This window comes from Ascaphus truei, chromosome 10 (assembly GCF_040206685.1).
Source record: "Ascaphus truei isolate aAscTru1 chromosome 10, aAscTru1.hap1, whole genome shotgun sequence".
Taxonomy (NCBI): Eukaryota; Metazoa; Chordata; class Amphibia; order Anura; family Ascaphidae; genus Ascaphus; species Ascaphus truei.
In genome coordinates this window covers 15,383,695-15,402,208 of record NC_134492.1, presented here as the reverse complement: position 1 = coordinate 15,402,208, position 18,514 = coordinate 15,383,695, and the positions used below count along the sequence as shown (strand labels likewise).

The following is an 18,514-nucleotide window of genomic DNA, read 5'->3' as shown; positions in this document are numbered from 1 at the left end:
ACATTAGCAGATGACAACGTTGTGACACTATATGTGACCCCATGGCCATACTTGTAGTCCTCTTGTGTCAAAAACTGGTACAAAAAAAAATGTAATATATATCGAAAACCTGCCAGGAGTTATGACACCTGTGATATTTAACATACAGATGTAGCATCATTTACTTTTGACGGCGTCTCGTGGAGTACGTCTGATCTCCCGATGTTTGGTTTAGCTTTGGATGCAGTACTCTGCTGTAATTATAGGTGGCGCTAGTGTGTCTTCAATCTAAATGCAATGTAACCCATCCCTTTTTCCCGTTCATCTCATATGATATGATACATGTATACCTTTTTGTAAAGAGTTAACAAAGTTGATGATATGGAATTCACATTTTTGTTTTAGGTGAAAACGATGGTAGACTTTACAGAAGATGATGGCGAGTTGGCCATGTGGTCTTCAGAAGTGAAGGTTGTAGAACTTGAGAAGGACAATAGGGAGCTAGGATTCAGCATTTTGGACTACCAGGTAAAACCTTTTTTCACCAAGACCATAAACAGATCATTTAATGCATTTCAGGAGGTTTTATCTTTGCTCTTTAACTTATTTGCTTTTACTTCTTGCTATGTGACTTAATTGCTGTTCACTTTAGGGCATTGCTTAAAACGCATTTCAAATTATATGGGACATAAATTCAAACGCAAAATGAAAGTACAGCATAGTTCAGTTCTTAAGTACTACTTATTCATGGAGAGGTTTAGAATTTGTTGCAGGGCAATGTGCCGTTGACTCGCCCACCTTTGAAAGGGCGAACCCCTGTTACAAAAGCTTGGGACTACAACATTGGAGGCAAATGTATAAAAAAAATATTATTTCTACAGTATGTAGGAAACAAGGGAGGTTTTGTTATTTTACTGTGGGAAATTGCCATATACCATGCTGAGTACTTTATGAAGAACTGTTCAGGAGCCGCCTACATTCTTTTGCAGCAGAAGCGGAGAAGAAGACTGACTTTTGCTGATCACTGCATTTCTCTAGAGCAGGGGGGCTCACCTCCAGTCCTGAAGCCCCCCCAACAGGTCAGGTTTTCAGGATATCCCCAGCTTCAGCACTGGTAGCTCAGAGGCTCAGTCGAAGACTGTGCTGATGCCGGGACTGATTGAGCCACCTATACGGAAGCAGGGATATCCTGAAATCCTGAGTTGTTTTTGGGGGTAGGGGGGGTGTGAGGACTGGAGTTGAGCCCCCCTGTTCTAGAGCAGTGTTTCTCAGCCAGGGTGCCATGCCAGTCAGGGGTCCTCAGACTAATCTTTACAGTGTCCTGTGGAAAAACGAATTCAAATGTTAGTGTATCAACCCGAATACTGCAATGTTTTGCTGACCCACTGCCCGCGAGGGCATTTATTGCTGCAGATGTATTATTTTATTTTTTTGCATTAAATACAAAGCCTCAATTTTACAATTATATTTACAAACAGTAATTATGGCAACACTAATTGTAAATGTAAAATTATTATTATATATATCATTTATTTATTTATTTTGTTGTTGTTTCTATGACTTTTTAAAAAAACTTGAATAAATTGGATCATCTCAATAGTGGTTCTGTGGTAGAAAAAATAGGTTGAGAAACACTGCTCTAGAGCAGGGGCGCGCAAACTTTTTTTTGCTGCGCCAATCCCCCCATACCCCCACCCCCCCTCTGACATTCCTCCTTGGTGTACCCCCCATTTGACGCCGCGGGGTCGTGTCACGTGACCCGCGGCGGTATTTTATGTCACGTTACCGTGGCAACCGTGACGTCACATGACCCCGCTGCGTCATTTGACGCTGCTTTGCCATGGTGACGCGTCTTGGAGCCGGCTGAATCACGGTAAGTGGAGTGTTGCAGGGGCCTCACGCGATCCCCCCCCCCCAGCTTTTAATTTAATACCTTGGGGAAGAGCGTGGGACCTCTGCAACAGCCCGCGCCCCCCAGGAAAACCCCCGCCCCCCAGTTTGCACACCGCTGCTCTAGAGCCTATAATCTGTAAATTGTAATAACTTTTACAAAGTACAATATTATTTAAACTAGGAGTTTCCCTAAATTGGCAAAATACAATAAAAGCAAGTTTGTTTCAATATGCAATCTGGTTTCCGTCCTCTACTCTTCACCGAAACAGCACTGAAGTGGCCAATGACCTACTCACAGCTATGTCTAGGGGCTACTTATCCTCACTAATTCTCCTGGATCTCTCTGTTTCCTCCGACACTGTTGATCACCCACTTTTCCTGCACACTCTGTCACCAACTGTCTCTCCGCAATCTCCTCCTGGATGCCCCACTGTTACCTGAAGCTTGACATGTCCAAAGCAGAACTAATACTCTTCCGCCTTCCATTGCCACCCCTACACCAAATCTCTCCCTCACTGTCAATTATACCACAATCTCAACACCCCTGCCCTCTCCTTCACTCCTCACAAACAATCCCTTATTAAGCACTGCCATCTCCACCTCTGAGATATCGCTAGGGTATGCCCTTTTCTGACTCATGATGCAACTATAATCCTTAACATCTTGTCCCTCCTTGATTACTGCAACCTTCTTCTCGCTGGCATTCACCATGTCCACCTTTCCCTACTCCCGTCCATCCAAAATGCTGTTGCCACTCATCTACCTCTCTCACTGCTCCTCTTCTGGTGCTCCACTGATCAAATACAGTACCTGCACTAGCTTCCCATGTCCTCTAGAATCAGATTTAAAAGCCTAGTTTTGACTTGCAAAGCTCTCAACGATGCTGCCCCTCCTTACATCTCAGCCCTCATCTCTAAATGCCACTATGTTTGCCCATGAATCCACCTCTCCTCCTGCCTTAATATCTCCTCTCACTTCCGCCTACAAGACTTCTCCCGTGCTGCCACCTCTCTCTGGGATTCTACCATGCACCATCAGAGTCTTCCCCTCCCCCCCCCCCCCCCCAGCTTTCAAACATTTAAAAAAAAACTCCCTGAAAAACTCATCTTTTCAAGGAAGCCTACACACTCTTGACATCCACCAACCCTATTGGGACGAGCTATGTGACTGGACCAAATCCCTTGCTATCTAACACCCCCAAACATCCACAGCCTCAAACCTTAATGGGATCTGCTGTGCGGCTGGACCATACTCCATCCTAGAATAAACCACCACTTTACCTTTTTATTTCAACATTGATTTGTTCCCTCTAGATTGTAAGCTCTCACGGTCAGGGCCCTCACGACTTTTTTTTTTGTATCTGTTTGTACTAGTTTGTCCTTTATTTGGTCGGTAATTCTGTCGCTTTACAAATACACGATGATAATAAAGCCGTCTCCCCCCAGAACTGAAGAAGATCCTATTAATTTCTTTAAACAAATGTAATCAATATAATAGTAATAATAATCCCCCTTGTATCATCAGCATTGCAAAGCCCCATGAAAGAAAGTTGGCCAATTGCCATTATAACCAATGTAATGCCTGAAAATGGCACTTCTCCCATCATTTAAGCATTTTCCAATATCCTTTCTCTCGCCATCATGGCATTCTTGTATGGTGCAGTGTGTTATTAGTTTCCTGGTCGGAGAAGGATCCCTGGGTTAGGGATTTCATTTTCTTTTAAATTCAATGTAGACCGCACGCCGTTACCAAGTATCAAGTAACCAGTACATTCTGAACAACACAGTGACATTTATGAAGAATGATTTTCTATTTTTCATCATTACTTCAACACTTTAATTCAATCCGTTATTAATCACTTCATAATTGTTGTTTTTAATGTAAAAAAAAAAATGAAACTACAGGGGGAAAAAAACTGCCTTGCAATACCTTTTTTTCTGGGTCTTTCTTCTTGCTCCTGACTTTAAAATAAATGTGATATATCTGCTGCCAGTGGCTTTTTAAAGCATGACATTACATTTTCAAAGTTATTGGCTATAAACATGATTGCCATTCATGCAGGCGATAAAGCCGGAGGCGACAAATGGGCCCAACGTGTGATAATTCATTTCAGGGAATTGTCTGATTTGCTGATCACATAAAAAATTTGTTCGTGAACTTTGCAAATATACATGTAATTATACAGCACTGCTAAACAATGCTGTGCTATAATAAAGGCAAGATCTTTTGTTTAAAAAATAAATAATCATCTGCACCTATGGCACTTTTGTGTATGCGAGAGTAATTTACAGCAGGGGTGCGCAAACTGGGGTGCGCGCCCCTCGGGGGTGGGGGGGGGCACGAGATTCTCTGCGGGGTGCGCGGCGTTTTAGAGAGGCCCCGCGTGCATCCCGAAGGTATTTAAATGAAATGCCAGGGAAGCGGAGAAAGCCTCTATAAACGTCACTTACATTGGTTCAGGCGGCTTCTGGAGACGCATCGCCATGGGGTCTTGCGACGTCGCGTTGCTATGGCAAAGTAACGTCATGATACCCAGAAAGCCGGAACCAAGGTAGGGAGGGGGGGGGGGTGCAGAGAGTGGGAAAGCTGGCAGGGGGGCGCACGAGTAAAAGGTTGCGCTCCCCTCATGTACAGTATTATTACACAATAATCCTTACCCTCCTGTTTTTGGTTGCCCCTCTTATAGCAGCAATCCTGCATTCCCTTTTACATTTTTTTAAATATAATTATAGGGGCCTCTGGAGCTGAATGCTTTCCGAGACACTTACCTCGGTAGTGGGTGCCGTTAGCAGCTCCGGCAGGGATGTGTGGGGCTATCGAAATGGCGACTTACTGTAAATGTCCTGGTGCCAATAGAAAGCCTTGGGGGCTTCCTATTGGCACGCATGACCAGGACCTTTAATCCTTTCAGCTGGCTCTTCAGTGACGGCGTCACCATGACAACGTGGCGTCAAATGACGCCGCGGGGTGAAATGGCAACGCGTCACATGACGACATTGTGACGTTATATGACGCGTGGAGCCCGAGAGCAGGTAAGGAGGGGGGCTCAGCCAAGGGGGTGCACAGACGGGGGCGGGGGGTCGTGAACTGAGAAGTTTGCGCACCCCTGATGTAATGCACGTGTTCACTTTTCTCTTAACAACTATCAATCATCGGCAGTATTTAAAAGGACATTTTAGACATGGCAGCCAGACTACTCCTGCTAGTGCTAAAATATAGAAGTCTACTACAAATAGCCTATGCGTTCCAATACCATTTCTTGAAAGTAGATGGTACCCTTTACCTTCTATCCATTCCTACTCCAAAAAAAGCACGGATTGTCTGTGACAGAATATCCCATTTGGATTCCGTATAAAGATGGGATTGCACATTCAACAAATTTGCTGCTATAAAAAATCTGCAAGTTCCTTAAGCACTAAATGTGCTTACAACAGTACAGTGGCTTTGGAAGAGGGGGTGGGGGGGGGGGGGCGGGGGGTTGGCTGGTAGGTGATCTGATGATTGAGGGAAATTGGCTGGTATACGGCTTATTTATATTGTTGCCCTCCGAGAATTGCTGAACTTTTGTCCTTGTTTAGAAGGGAAGTTATCTCTTTCTTTACGTTGTTTCCTCATTTGCCATAGGGCCCGTTTAAAAAATATCAATGGTGTACATTAGAGGACATTCCGTTTGCAGTTGTCACTGTTTCATGTATTCTTGTGTTTGGCATCTTCATTGTTAGGATTTTGATTAGGTTTTGATGTAATAATGAAGTAATTACAGATATGAGGGTCCGTTTTTAAATCCGAGGTATTTTCAAAGTAAATATTGTTCAATAGAATGTGACTCACATCATTTATTTAGTCTTGAACCAAGAATCCTAATGACTTATCTCCATTGCTTTGTCTTTTGTAATACTAGCTCATCTTTAACCTATACATCCCTATAGATATTGGCTACTGGCAAGCGATCAACGAAACTGTTGCCCTAGGTAGCCTGAAAATCTAACCTAGCACGAAGGCACAGGTCAAGAAAGCTCTGTTTAAGTGACTTAGTTACGTCAAGCCAACATAGCATCATGTTAAGCCTTACCACTGTGTATCTTCACACACACACTGCTTCTCTAGCAAAAGCCCTATGTTGGGGTCCTGTATAGGTGTAACGATAAGATATACTTAACGTCACAATATTTCAGGCTGTCCCAGCTTCAGCACAGGTGGCTCAGTCTTTGATTGAGCCACCTGTGCTGAAGCAGGGATATCTTGAAAACCTGACCTGTTGGTGGCCCTTGAGGACTGGTGTTGCCCACCCCTGATCTAGCCCTTAGCATGTGAAAGGCGGCAGAAGAAGTAATACTGCCTTAGACTGCGGTCAGGGTGCCGGTGTCGCGACGTAGAGTGCGCGCAGCCATCTCCCGGGCGACGTGTGAACATCCCAGTACTGCAGGAGATTAGAGGGGGGGGGGGCCATGGCGAACGCGTCACGGAGCTGGTTCGCCCTCATTGGCTGAACCAATTCATGTGACGCTGACGTCGCGCTACTGCAGCCTGAAAGACAATTTCACTTGTCCGGCCAAACTGTAGCAGCGTCAACGTGCAACTAGGCCACCTGGAGGAGCATTACGTGCTTCGTGACGCGGGCACCCTGAGCGCAGCCTTAGATGACATTGGATGGCCAAATATTTAATTCTGTGACAGCTGTTTGTGCTGGCCTTGACTCGATTCTGCCCAGCTATCAATAAGGGGGACTGTTAGTCAGGTCAAATGTTGGTCAGACATCCGCAAACTTCAATTTCTACTGCCTGCACTTACTGTCTCGTTTATCTCCAAAAATCATTAAGTAGCCAGGGCCGTTTAATATGCCTGGGCAGTACTACTTACTAATGATCTCAAGTGGATGAGTAGGCGGAACTCCTTAAATTTATTAAAGGGATCTCCATATTTAATATTCCAAATGTAGAAACTACACTTAAAGAATTAAACTGTTTAGTTAGCTGTGCATTTCTAAATTACTAATCTCCGTAGCCATATTTCCTAAGTAGATTTAATCAGCGGCTGCTTTCAGCACAGTATGTTTCACTGCACAGCGGGGACATTAGGATGGGAAGGCATGCTTCGTACACTCTTAGGAAAACAACGTAATCGTCTAGTATTTCACCTTTTTATAGCAAATGAAAATATCACTTGTGAGCACATCCACATGTCTGAGAGGTCTGCAACCCTGTACATACAGTGTTATACAGTGCTTCCTCTGCCGCAAGGGATTCTGGGAAATGACATGCAAATGAGCACACAGTGTCACCTTTTGCCTCAAATCCATTTTAACATGAATGGATAAGCTTATTCCTGCCGTATAGCACAGCTTTTCAGCACAGCCTGGGTTAAAGAAGTGCAGAGCCAGTAAACCAACTCACAGACAGCTTTTTCAACCTTTTGGGTCTCATCAGTGTGAGGCTGCTTATACTGGCTTTGCAATATGAAGCTGGGATAGGGTTTTGTAGAACTTTTTTTTATTTTTTGGAAGCCGTGGAATATACAGGTTTAGCTACTTGGACAAATAGTATTTTTGTGATTGAGCAAGAGCTTACTATTAAAATAATATGCAAATATATTAATTCGTTTAGGATAAAATGTAGCTTAGACTGCTTCTGTGGAAAAAAAAACATGCATTCATTCTTAATTTATGAATTGCTGTCCTCTTAAGTAAAGCTGTTAACTGCTCTGAGGAAAAAAATGAATAATTTGATCTTCTGTAATGTTGAATAATACTGTCACATTCTATAATGACGATATAAGAGAAATGCTGCACACCTCAAAAAGAAAAATAATGATACAGTTACCGGTGCTCCAGTGTTTGCACGAAAGCCTGCAATCAGTCCTGAATAGATGAACAAAGGAACATAGGGCACAACGGGTTTAGCAAATCAACTCATTTATTGAGCCAACACGACGTTTCGACCATAATGGTCTTTATCAAGGGACAATGGCATACTTGATAAAGACCATTATGGTCGAAACGTCGTGTTGGCTCAATAAATGAGTTTGATTTGCTAAACCCATTGTGCCCTGTGTTCCTTTGTTCATACATTCTATAAGGATACATCATAAGTGGCAGAACTGCAATACATTTATAAAGAACAACTAAAGGATTAAGAACACTTACTAAAGCAGGTGAACCCGGCTCACATCCCCACTGTCGCTGTCCTAGGTGCTTTGGGCAAATCACTTTATCGCAGTGTCTCGGGCATCACCGATTTAGCTTGTAAGCTGTTTGGGGCAACGACGCATCTTTCCTGTAAAATTCAATGCACAGCAATGCATACATTTTCAACGCTATATTATTATTATTATTACAGATCCTCCATGTGTGGCAGTCACGAGTCATATTCAGATAAATGAAGGGTAGGCACTTTCCGTGGCATTGTAGTTCTAAAACAAAATGTGGTGTTTTTGGATTTTAAATAATGATGAGGGGAAAAAAATCAAAATAAGCAGGAAAATATTTGTGCTTATTTGGGAAATGTGAACATACATTTGTAAAGTGTTCTGTTTGTTGACCCAAAAGGTCAACTAGTTTGTGTAACAAAAAGGAAAAAATAAAATACAAATGCTTTTGGTGCATAAGTTTGTGAGTTTTCAGTTGGCAAACCCAACAATTCCCCCAGTTTATAAAAACAACAAAAAAACAACTAAAATGAATCTGAGGATGAGTCCGATGTTTTTCGCTTGAATTTCAAAATTCATTATGGAGGTGAACTCTAATATCTGAACTATCGCCGAAATTCTCAGTTTGGTTTTCAAACCATCCCATCCCTATGAGAAAATTCAGCAACAACTTTAAATAAATACAGAGTTCCATATAAAAAAAAAAAAACAGAAACTAAAAACATCACTTGTGAGCACCTTCACATCTCACAGGTCTGCAGCCCTGCCTTTCCCCATTAGCTCTTATCATACAGTGCTTCCACTGCAGCCAGCGATACTGGGTAATGACATGCAAATGAGCACACAGTGTCACCTTTTGCTTCTTATGCATTTTAACATGGAGCCCTATAAGCTTATTCCTGCCGCATTACACAGCTTTTCGGCACAGCCTGGGTTGAAGAAGTGCAGAGCCAGTAACCCTGCTCCCAGACAGCTTCTAAACAGATCTAGTCCTTTCACCCAATCACATACATTTTTCCTAAGCTACTGTACAGCAGCCAATCGATAATCATTAGTAATCAGTTCCGGGTCTCTTATAATCAACTTAACCCATGTGTATGTTTTGTGAATGTAAACCATTTATTAAAACAAGAATTTCTCACGCGGTAATCTTTCAGATGGATAATTATTTCCTTTTTAAATATGTGTAGCGGTAACCTCCGCGGGGACTCCTGTGCTGTTGACATTTAATACAAGCATGTTTGTACAATTCTTACTTTGGTCTGATAAAGACATAAATTTACAAGTTAGCCAATTTTCTGATTGACTCACAAAAGCAGGCTGGAGCCTGACGAAGCCACTGAGTAATGTCGGGGAGTGTTTAAATATCCGGACCCACATCTCACCCACTGCTTATCAGGATTGTCCGATGCTGAATTTGTTGATTTATTTAAGCACCGTATTATTACTACAACCAATCTCATTTAATCAGACAAATGGAAGCGCTGTTGTATTTTCATTTGTTTTAAAACCAACTGTTTACAACCATGAATATTACCTAAGAACCGCGATGTCCTTTGGTTCCTGAAAAAAAATAGACACAAATGTCATGAAAATTGGTGCTCTACTGGGTACCTGGAATATCCCTGCTTCAGCACAGGTGGCTAAATCAGTGGCTCAATCTTAGACTGGCCTACTCCAGTCCTCAAGGGCCATCAACAGGTCAGGTTTTCAGTATATCCCTGCTTCAGCACAGGTGGCTCAGTCTTTTGAGCAAGAAGATATTGTGCAAGCGCTCAGGACAATTATATTGGTACAGCTCGTCTATAGCCATTAGTCCACCATTAGTCCACCATCTGATGTTACTTCTACACTGGTCATCTATACACACGTGACCAATGCTTCGTATGGTTAGGTAGAATAATCTTTGCAGAAGTTCGCCAATTTGGCGAATTCTGGACATTGGCTGATGGTAAAAAATCTGCAAAGGTGTAAAACTTGGCCAGCTGCGACTATCTTACTTGGAGAGTACTTTTAATACGAACTTTCACAAATATTTTATGTTAATGATTGGGGGGGGGGGGGAAGTACGGCCAATATGTGGCAAACCGTTGCACGTGGCAAACATTTGCATAAATAAATTGAGAAGCACTCATGTTTTAAATCTGCAAATAGCCTTCACTCCAACACTTTCACAAATGAAAAAATATTTGTGAGAAGCTTTGTGGGTGAAATTTTTAAATTTATTTTTAAAATAATTTAAATGTATTCCATAATTCTCTGAGACTATGGTTGATTCCACCATCATGGCCGCTGGGGTTAGCCTCGCTCTGCCAGCCAATAGAAAGGTGTCACTGCTTTCATTTGGTGACCCGGCAGCTATATTTGTAGACTTTGTTGTCCTACACCACCAGAAAAAGAAAAAAAAACCTCGGAGGTCGGGGGCACCGCAGACCAGCTCCCCGGTTCAGGAAATATACATATTTTATATCAACCTAATCATCTTTAGCCCATGTTGATCCACTTGGTCTATATATATATATATATATATATATATATACAGTGTTCGACAAACCTATACATTTGCTCGCCCCGGGCGAGTGGATTTGACCCCCAGGCGAGTAAATATTGGCCCAAGCAGCACACTTTTGGTACTAGGTGGCGAGTAGATTTTATTGTGATTTGTCAACCACTATATATATATATATATATATATATATATAGAGAGAGTGGACAGCAACGGAACAAGGAGGACCCAAATCCCCCCTAACCAATAATCACAATCAACAGTTCCAGCCCTCACTGACTATATGATAATAGTACTACGGATTATGCCACAAGAAAAGACGATTTAATGTACACACAAAATAATACAGGGAGTAATGCAGCACAGTGTGTGTTTTTGTCCCCACTGTTTGTTCCCTCATGTTGTTGCATTCCCTTTTCCCTATTGTGTTCACCCCAATCACCACCTAAATATATGTCCATTTGTTTACAACTATATTTGTTTGCTACTGTGCTGCATTACTCCCTGTATTATGTTGTGTGTACATTAAACCATCTTTTCATGCTGATCCACTGTTGCACTGCAGGTACATAGTAGATGAGGTTGAAAAAAAGACATATGTCCAGGAGCAGCTATGGAGGGCTCTGCAGCGCCACCTGCTGCCCGGAATTGGTGAAGCAGTCCTGTTCTCCTCCCTCCTACTGGCTACAGCTGTTCTGTGAGCAGCTCCGCTCTCCTCCTTCCCGACCAAGCCTGTCTCTCTCTGATAAGACAGAAGGGCTGCCGACAGGGGGGGGGGGACAGCGGGCCCCACAAGAGCATGGGCCCCCGGGCTATTGCAAAAACCCCTGCTGTGAAAATATATATATCTGCTTTAAGGGGCTTAACATGTGGGGATGGAAAGAACATATAATATATATATATTGCTTTTTAGCTACATGGTTCTTCACATGACCCCTCAATTGATTGGCCTCCATTGATTTAGTATACCGGAAATACAAATAATGATCTATTTTTGTTAATTTATTGTTGATTTCTGGTATGTTTTAACCCACTGATTGATCTGCAACCCCCTGTTTTAAAAGAAATACCCCACCCTCCCTTTATTATTGATCTCTGGTATGTTTAGAATGCTGCATCTTAAAATGATCATCTTTAAGTGAGAATATATAGTTAGACTATAGTTAGCAGTAGATCCAGTCCCCTGTCAACTAGTCAAACTCTTCTACACAAGGTAACAAACGGTGATCTCATCTGGCCACACTATGATCCCATGCTTGTTAGCCTGCACACCTAAACCCCCCACCCTTTACACCTTTATTTTACTGCAACCTCTTCCAACACGGACTGCACACAACTGCCCTCCTCCCCCCCTCCAACAAACCCTGATTAGGCCCTAGCATTGCAATGCAGCAAAACATTTTGACAATCAAGAGGCACCTTTCTGCTGTTTAGTCTGCACACACTCACTTGGCTCATAACCGCTTCATGCTACATTACCTACCTCTGTGATAATGAACCTGCTATGTATCTCAACTTTGTTCTTTCTTTTGGCCTCATGGAATTGTTACTCTCTCTCTCCACTACAAACTCCTACCTCCTGGCCCACAGCCAACATCACCATACACCCTGGATTACTCAAAAGCCTTGCACTATCTACTGAAAGTTGGTGGAGAACTCTGAAAACCAGCGCACCAACCACCGCTCACTAATGGCAAACATCACAAATGTACAACTTGCAAACAACTACTCAAATTTCTATTCATTCTATTACTCTCTTTAGCAGGTGATATTGAACTTGACCCAGGCTCTCCCTTTTCAACTCTGTCCCATACACTGGAGAATACCCCCTTCAAATTCCAAAAAGGGCTATCTGTCGCCCATATAAATATCCAGAGCCTGCTGCCCAAACTCTATGAACTAAGGGTATGGTGTCTTATGCATAAACCCAAAGCCATCATTCTCACATGGCTAACCCCTAGAACCCTCGGTGCAAATATTGCCATTCAGGGATACCCCATTTCTAGGCAAGATAGGTCAAAGAGAGGAGGAGGTGTGTTATTTTATATTGCTAACACCTTAGAATTCACACTTTTAATTTGCCCCCTAAGCCCACCCACTTTTTGAAATCCTAGTTGGCAAAATCTGTCTCCCCTTTTCTAAGCCCGTCTTGGTTGCTGGCATCTACTGCCCCCTAAAACCCCTCTACAATCCCTGACAGATATTACCCAGTTTCTTGGCTTAATTTCCTCTCTCAATGAGAAGAGTGAGCTGCTAGATCTTGGGGATTTCAACTACAATTGGTTCGACACTAAAAACCACAAAATCCAGATACAAGTCAAGTCACTTAACTTAACGCAACTCATTTCCCAACCCACACGGACAAACCTGAAATCTCACAACCACTCCTTGCTAGACTGGATTTTCTCCTCAAATCCCATCAGAATCAATTCCTCTGGCATCCTTCCTGACATTGTCAGTGACCATGCAATAGTGTACTGTGTAAGGAAAATTAAACCACCACAATCGAGCCCTAAAGTTCTCCTCACTAGAGCATTTAGAAACTTTAACCCACAACAGTTTCTGGCTGACCTTACCAACTGCCCTTGGTACAGAATCGACTTAATTCCCGACCCTGATTCTGAGCTAGACTATTTCCAATCCGAGTTCTTAAAACTCTGTGATACCCATGCTAGAGTACGGGGGACCCACTTTCCGTAGGTTACAACTGACCTTATAGCGCTCTACCATTTTAGGGATGCCATGTGGAAAAGCTACAAAGTAACTGCCACTACCAAGGATCTTAACTGCAGATGCCTGCGGAATATGTGCAAAAGCACAATATTACTCTGACACTCTTCACCAGAATACATTAAACCCAGCTAACTTCTGGAAGGTTATCAACAACATATTCCAGCCTTCTAGATATCAACAATCAAGTAATATCACTAAGGAGGATATTACTCTGACAAATCCCACTGACATTGCTAATGCATTCAATGATTACTTTGTGGGGTGTGCTACTAACATCAGGGGTGCGCAAACTATTCGTGCTACGCCCCCCCTGTCTAATCCCCTGGTGCTCGCGCCCCCCTGCCATGATTCCCGGCGTGCGAAGGCCATGTGACGTCATGCCATAACCCCGCCGCGTTGCCCACTACGGCATTTGATGCCGCGTTGCCATGGCGACGCGTCACACAGCCGGCTAAATCAAGGTAAGAGGAGTGTTGCAGAGGCCTCACGCGATCCCCCGCCATTAAATTCAATGCCTGGGGAAGAGTGTGGGGCCTCTGCAACTGCCCGCGCCCCCCCAGACAAATCTCTCACCACCCTGGGGAGCGCACCCCCCAGTTGGCGCACCGCTGTACTAACTTATTAGCGAAACGTAACCCAAACCCCAAACATGAACCTCATTCTGAGAATAGCCCTATAGCCCCACCCTCCCCCAACACTGCTCACAATTTTCAATTTGCCCCAGTATCCGAAGAGGAGATTACACAAGCGCTCCTCAAATTAAAACTAAGCAGCCAATGTGGACCTGACTTACTGCAATCTAAGTTCCTAAGACTTGGTGCCCCAGCCGTTGCCAAACCAATTGCTTCCATAGTCAACACTATTCTGTCTGCAGGCCATATCCCTAAGACCTGGAAAACTGCCAGAGTTGTCCCAATCTTCAAAAATGGAGTTAAAAACACTGTCTCAAACTACAGGCCAATCTCTCTTCTCCCAATACTATCCAAAGGCATGAAAAAATGTGTTCACTTTCAATTAAGCGTTTACTATACCAAGACAAGTTTCCCAAGCCAATTCCCATCTGGCTTTCGCCCCAAACACTACACGGTATCTACCCTGCTAAAGATTTGCAATGAGATCCAGTGTGGAATGGAACTAGGACAACTCACTGGTGCAATATTCTTAGATTTTGCAAAGGCTTTTGATACTGTTGATTTATGCTATCCTGCTTAACAAACTCCAGAGCTCTGGAATAGGGAAGTATGCTTTAAACTGGTTTAATTCCTACCTATTAGGTAGAGCCCAACATGTGCCTATCTTAGGCTCTAACTCCAACCCCCTGGATATCACCTGCGGTGTCCCGCAAGGCTCTGTTCTGGGGCCCCTACTCTTCTCAGTGTTTATCAATGATCTTTCTACAGCGTGTAAGGAAGCTTCAATACACATGTATGCAGATGATACAATCTTATATGCACACAGCCCTAGCCTCTCCGACCTTGAACACATACTTCAATCTGACTTTTTGAGACTTGAAAATGGGATTTCCCAAAACAAACTGTTTTTAAACACTGACAAGACTGTAACAATGGTATTTGGGACCAAGGCTACATTTTTTAAGCTCCCAATGACTGAGCTCCAGATCAGAATCAACGCTAATACCACCCTAACTCCTGTTACTAGTTTTAAATACTTGGGTACAGTATATGATTTGACTCCCATTTAACATTTGGGATGCACATTGATACCCTGACATCCAAAACCTATGCCAAACTAGGTGTACTTTTCTGGAACAAATCCTCCCTAAGTCTGCTGGTCAGAAAGCGTATTGCACAGCAGATACTAATGCCAATTATCGACTACGGGGACATAGTATACAGCTCGGCACCCCAAACCCACCTTAGCAAACTTGATGCCCTTTACAATTCAATATGCCGTTTTGTTCTCCAATGCAACTGCAACACACATCACTGCGAAATGCTCAAAGAACTAGATTGGTCATCACTTGAGTCTAGGCCCAAAGTTCACCTTTCCTGTCTTGCCTTCAAATTCTTTCTGGGCAAGCTACCTGCATATCTAAACAAGCTCCTCACCACTACCACACGCAGCACTTATCTGAGATCTGACTCACCACCCTAATCCCTGTCACTAGTTTTAAATACCTGGGCATATGGTTTGACTCCCACTTAACATTCGGGATGCACATTGATACCCTGACAACCAAGACCTATGCCAAACTAGGGGTACTTTACAGGAACAAATCCTCCCTAAGTCTCCTGGTCAGAAAGCATATCGCACAGCAGATGCTAATGCCAATTATTGACTATGGAGACATAGTGTATGGCTCGGCACCTCAAACCCACCTTAGCAAACTTGATGCCCTTTACAATTCAATACGCCGTTTTGTTCTCCAATGCAACTGCAACACACATCACTGCGAAATGCTCAAAGAACTAGATTGGTCATCACTTGAGTCTAGGCCCAAAGTTCACCTTTCCTGTCTTGCCTTCAAATTCTTTATGGGCAAGCTACCCAGCTACCTGAACAAGCTCCTCACCCCTACCACATGCAGCACCTATCATCTGAGATCAGACTCCAAAAGACTGTTCAAGGTCCCAAGGTTCAGCAAAGTATCCGGCCGCTCCTCCTCTTACCATGCACTCCAAAACTGGAACAACCTACCGGAGACTCTCACAGCCACCACCAGTCTAAGTTCAAAATTAAAGCTGTCATGTTTTAATCTGGTCTGTAACTGTTACATACGCCTATAACATGTATTATCTCCAACTGTGCATGCAATGTCTTGTATATAATGTATACCCTGTTCACTTATGTAACTATGTATTTGTATCCATATATTATTTGTCATCATAACTCTATGCCAAGGACATAGGGCAACATAGAGGTAACTCTCACTGTATTACTTCCTGGTAAAACATTTAATAAATAAATGTATGTTTTGTATGTGTCTTTTGAGAATGCTTTCAAGATGTGTTTTCCCACATTTGTCAGGTGTGGAATTTATATCAGCTTAAAAAAAAATATTTGATCCAATTTGTAAGGAATGTTTTGAGGAAGTAGTCTCGCTAAAACCTGGATCAACATCTCCCCCACCTGAAGTTTTTGATCAATGTGAGTTTAGTTTCTTTAATTACTTGATGAATTCTCTGGCTGCAGGTCAACAAATAACCTTTTTTTTATATATATAACATATATATATATATTCCGTATTTTCGTATTCCAAACTCTGCCCACCTGGAAGATTTCCTCCTCCACTTCTTCACTCTTCAGGTTTCCGCCTACCCACATACCATGACAGATTATTTTAGCAATCTGTGCAATTTGACTTACAATTGATAGCTGTGCTGCATGCTTTGCATTCCATCCGTGTTATCTCCTTCCTGAACATGCACAAATGTATAAAGGAAAAAGGTATTTAATTCATGTCCGGTTTCCCCTGGTTTAGGGCCTGTATGTATTAAGAACCACAAGCCAGGTGGGAAAAGGAAGACTTATTATTACATTTGTGAGGCTATTTACGAGTAGATAAAGAAGAATATTTTGTGGTATTAGGACACAATGGTGGTATTTTGGTTAGGATAATTATAACCTTGGATGAGATCTTATTTATTTATTTTTTACATTTATTGAATAAAAGAAAAGTTTGAGCCACCAAGTTAAGTAGATCCAGTAACTAAAGTCCGAAGCATAGTGATATAGCAGCTAGGATCCCATACCCCAAAATAGAATTTGCTTCTGTAAAGCAGCAGAGCGCAAAGTGAAGGGGCGCTGGATATTTTTTGGGGGGTGCAGGCGCTTGCAGAGGTCCCGCACTCTTCCCCGAGGCATTTAAATGAAACGCCGGGGGGATCGCGTGAGGCCTCGGCAACTCGCTTACCATGATTCTGGAGATTTGCTGTGACCGTCGCCATGGCAACACGGCGTCAAATGCCGCCGCGGCGTGACGTCGCACGTCTGTCTCCATGGCAACGGGGTCACGTGATGTCATTTGACGCCGCCAAACAAGTGAAGGGGGGCGCGAGACTGAGGAGCAGGCAAGGGGGCGCAGCTAAAAAAAACGTTTACGCTCCCCTGCTTTAAAGGATAAGAAAGCAAATGATAAAATAATTTTTTCTTATAGATCAAAACTTTTGCCCCAGAATGTTGCTCTTCTGCAAACCAGTACAGTACATTTGTTTTGAAAGTGTAACTACTTACCCTGTGTATGCAAGTTGTCTTAAAAGAGCAATCCATGCAATATCCTACATGTGTGTTTTTAAAAATTCAGTTTTGTAGTATTAAATAATACTTGCTATTTTTTATTTTTTTAAATTATTTTAAAATTCAGCTTGTAATGCCATTTTCAATGAGTTTTAATATACGGAGCATCTTTTGATTTCTATAGCAGGCTTTCGCCCACCTCCCCAGCAGCGCAAGATCTTTGCAACCCTTTCCTATTTGTTGCCAATATTCCCAGCAGTGTGCGCTGCAAACTGTAACAATAGATCATGTTACCCAAGTAATATAAGGATACATTGTAGCTGCTGAGTTACACTGACTGAAGGATTGATTTGAAACTGAAAGGCAGCCCATTTAGTGAACCCTGGGAAGCAGGATTTTTCTGATCGATCACAGAAGAACCAATCAATCGCCAGCGTAGGTAATTCGTTTTCAATAAAGGTAATCAAAGGCTGCATATATTAAAAGAAAAGCATTTTTTGTAAGCTGCTCGAATATTGCCTCTTTAAATAAAAAGCAGTATACAGTATGATGAATGGGCAAGGTGTTGCTGGGAATCCCGCTGAAGAGTATATACAGTAATTCCACTGTGAATACCTGCAGCTGCAAATAAAATATTAAATACATTTTTTGGCAATAATAGTACCCTTTTATTGGTATTTCTCTTAATAATTCAATTTAAAAAAATATGACTAGAGTAATAGTAGCTCTGATCTCTTTTCTGTTCGGCTGTAACCCCTTTAATGTTCCTGAAATGCTCCCAGGTTACTGTTTGAGCGGATATTGCTGTATATAAGTTAACCACAGTATTTTAGCTGCCTCTACCAACCCCAAAGCAGTACGACTTAAATGCAAGTACTGTACCAAGCACACAGAACACAGGCATGCCTGGCTTAATTAGTCCTCAGCAACATTTCAAATGAACAGGGTTAGGTTTTCCATGTTTTGGAATAAATCATTCTGGGCAGGGGCTTCAGTCCATCAGCACAATATGTACCTGTCACTTTGGGATCAAGAAGGAGCCAGTGGAGTGATTTAAGAAAT

At 42.6% G+C, this 18,514-nt stretch overlaps 1 protein-coding gene across 10 annotated transcripts in view; it reads left to right on the top strand.

Annotated features, from left to right (window-relative positions):
- Positions 1 to 18,514, top strand: part of PATJ (PATJ crumbs cell polarity complex component) — a 154,519-nt gene that overhangs the window by 40,922 nt on the left and 95,083 nt on the right. For all 10 annotated transcript variants that reach the window (XM_075615970.1, XM_075615974.1, XM_075615973.1 and 7 more), the window contains exon 18: positions 385 to 507. In XM_075615970.1, coding sequence (XP_075472085.1) covers positions 385 to 507 — 123 coding nt within the window. The remainder of the gene's footprint in view (positions 1 to 384; positions 508 to 18,514) is intronic.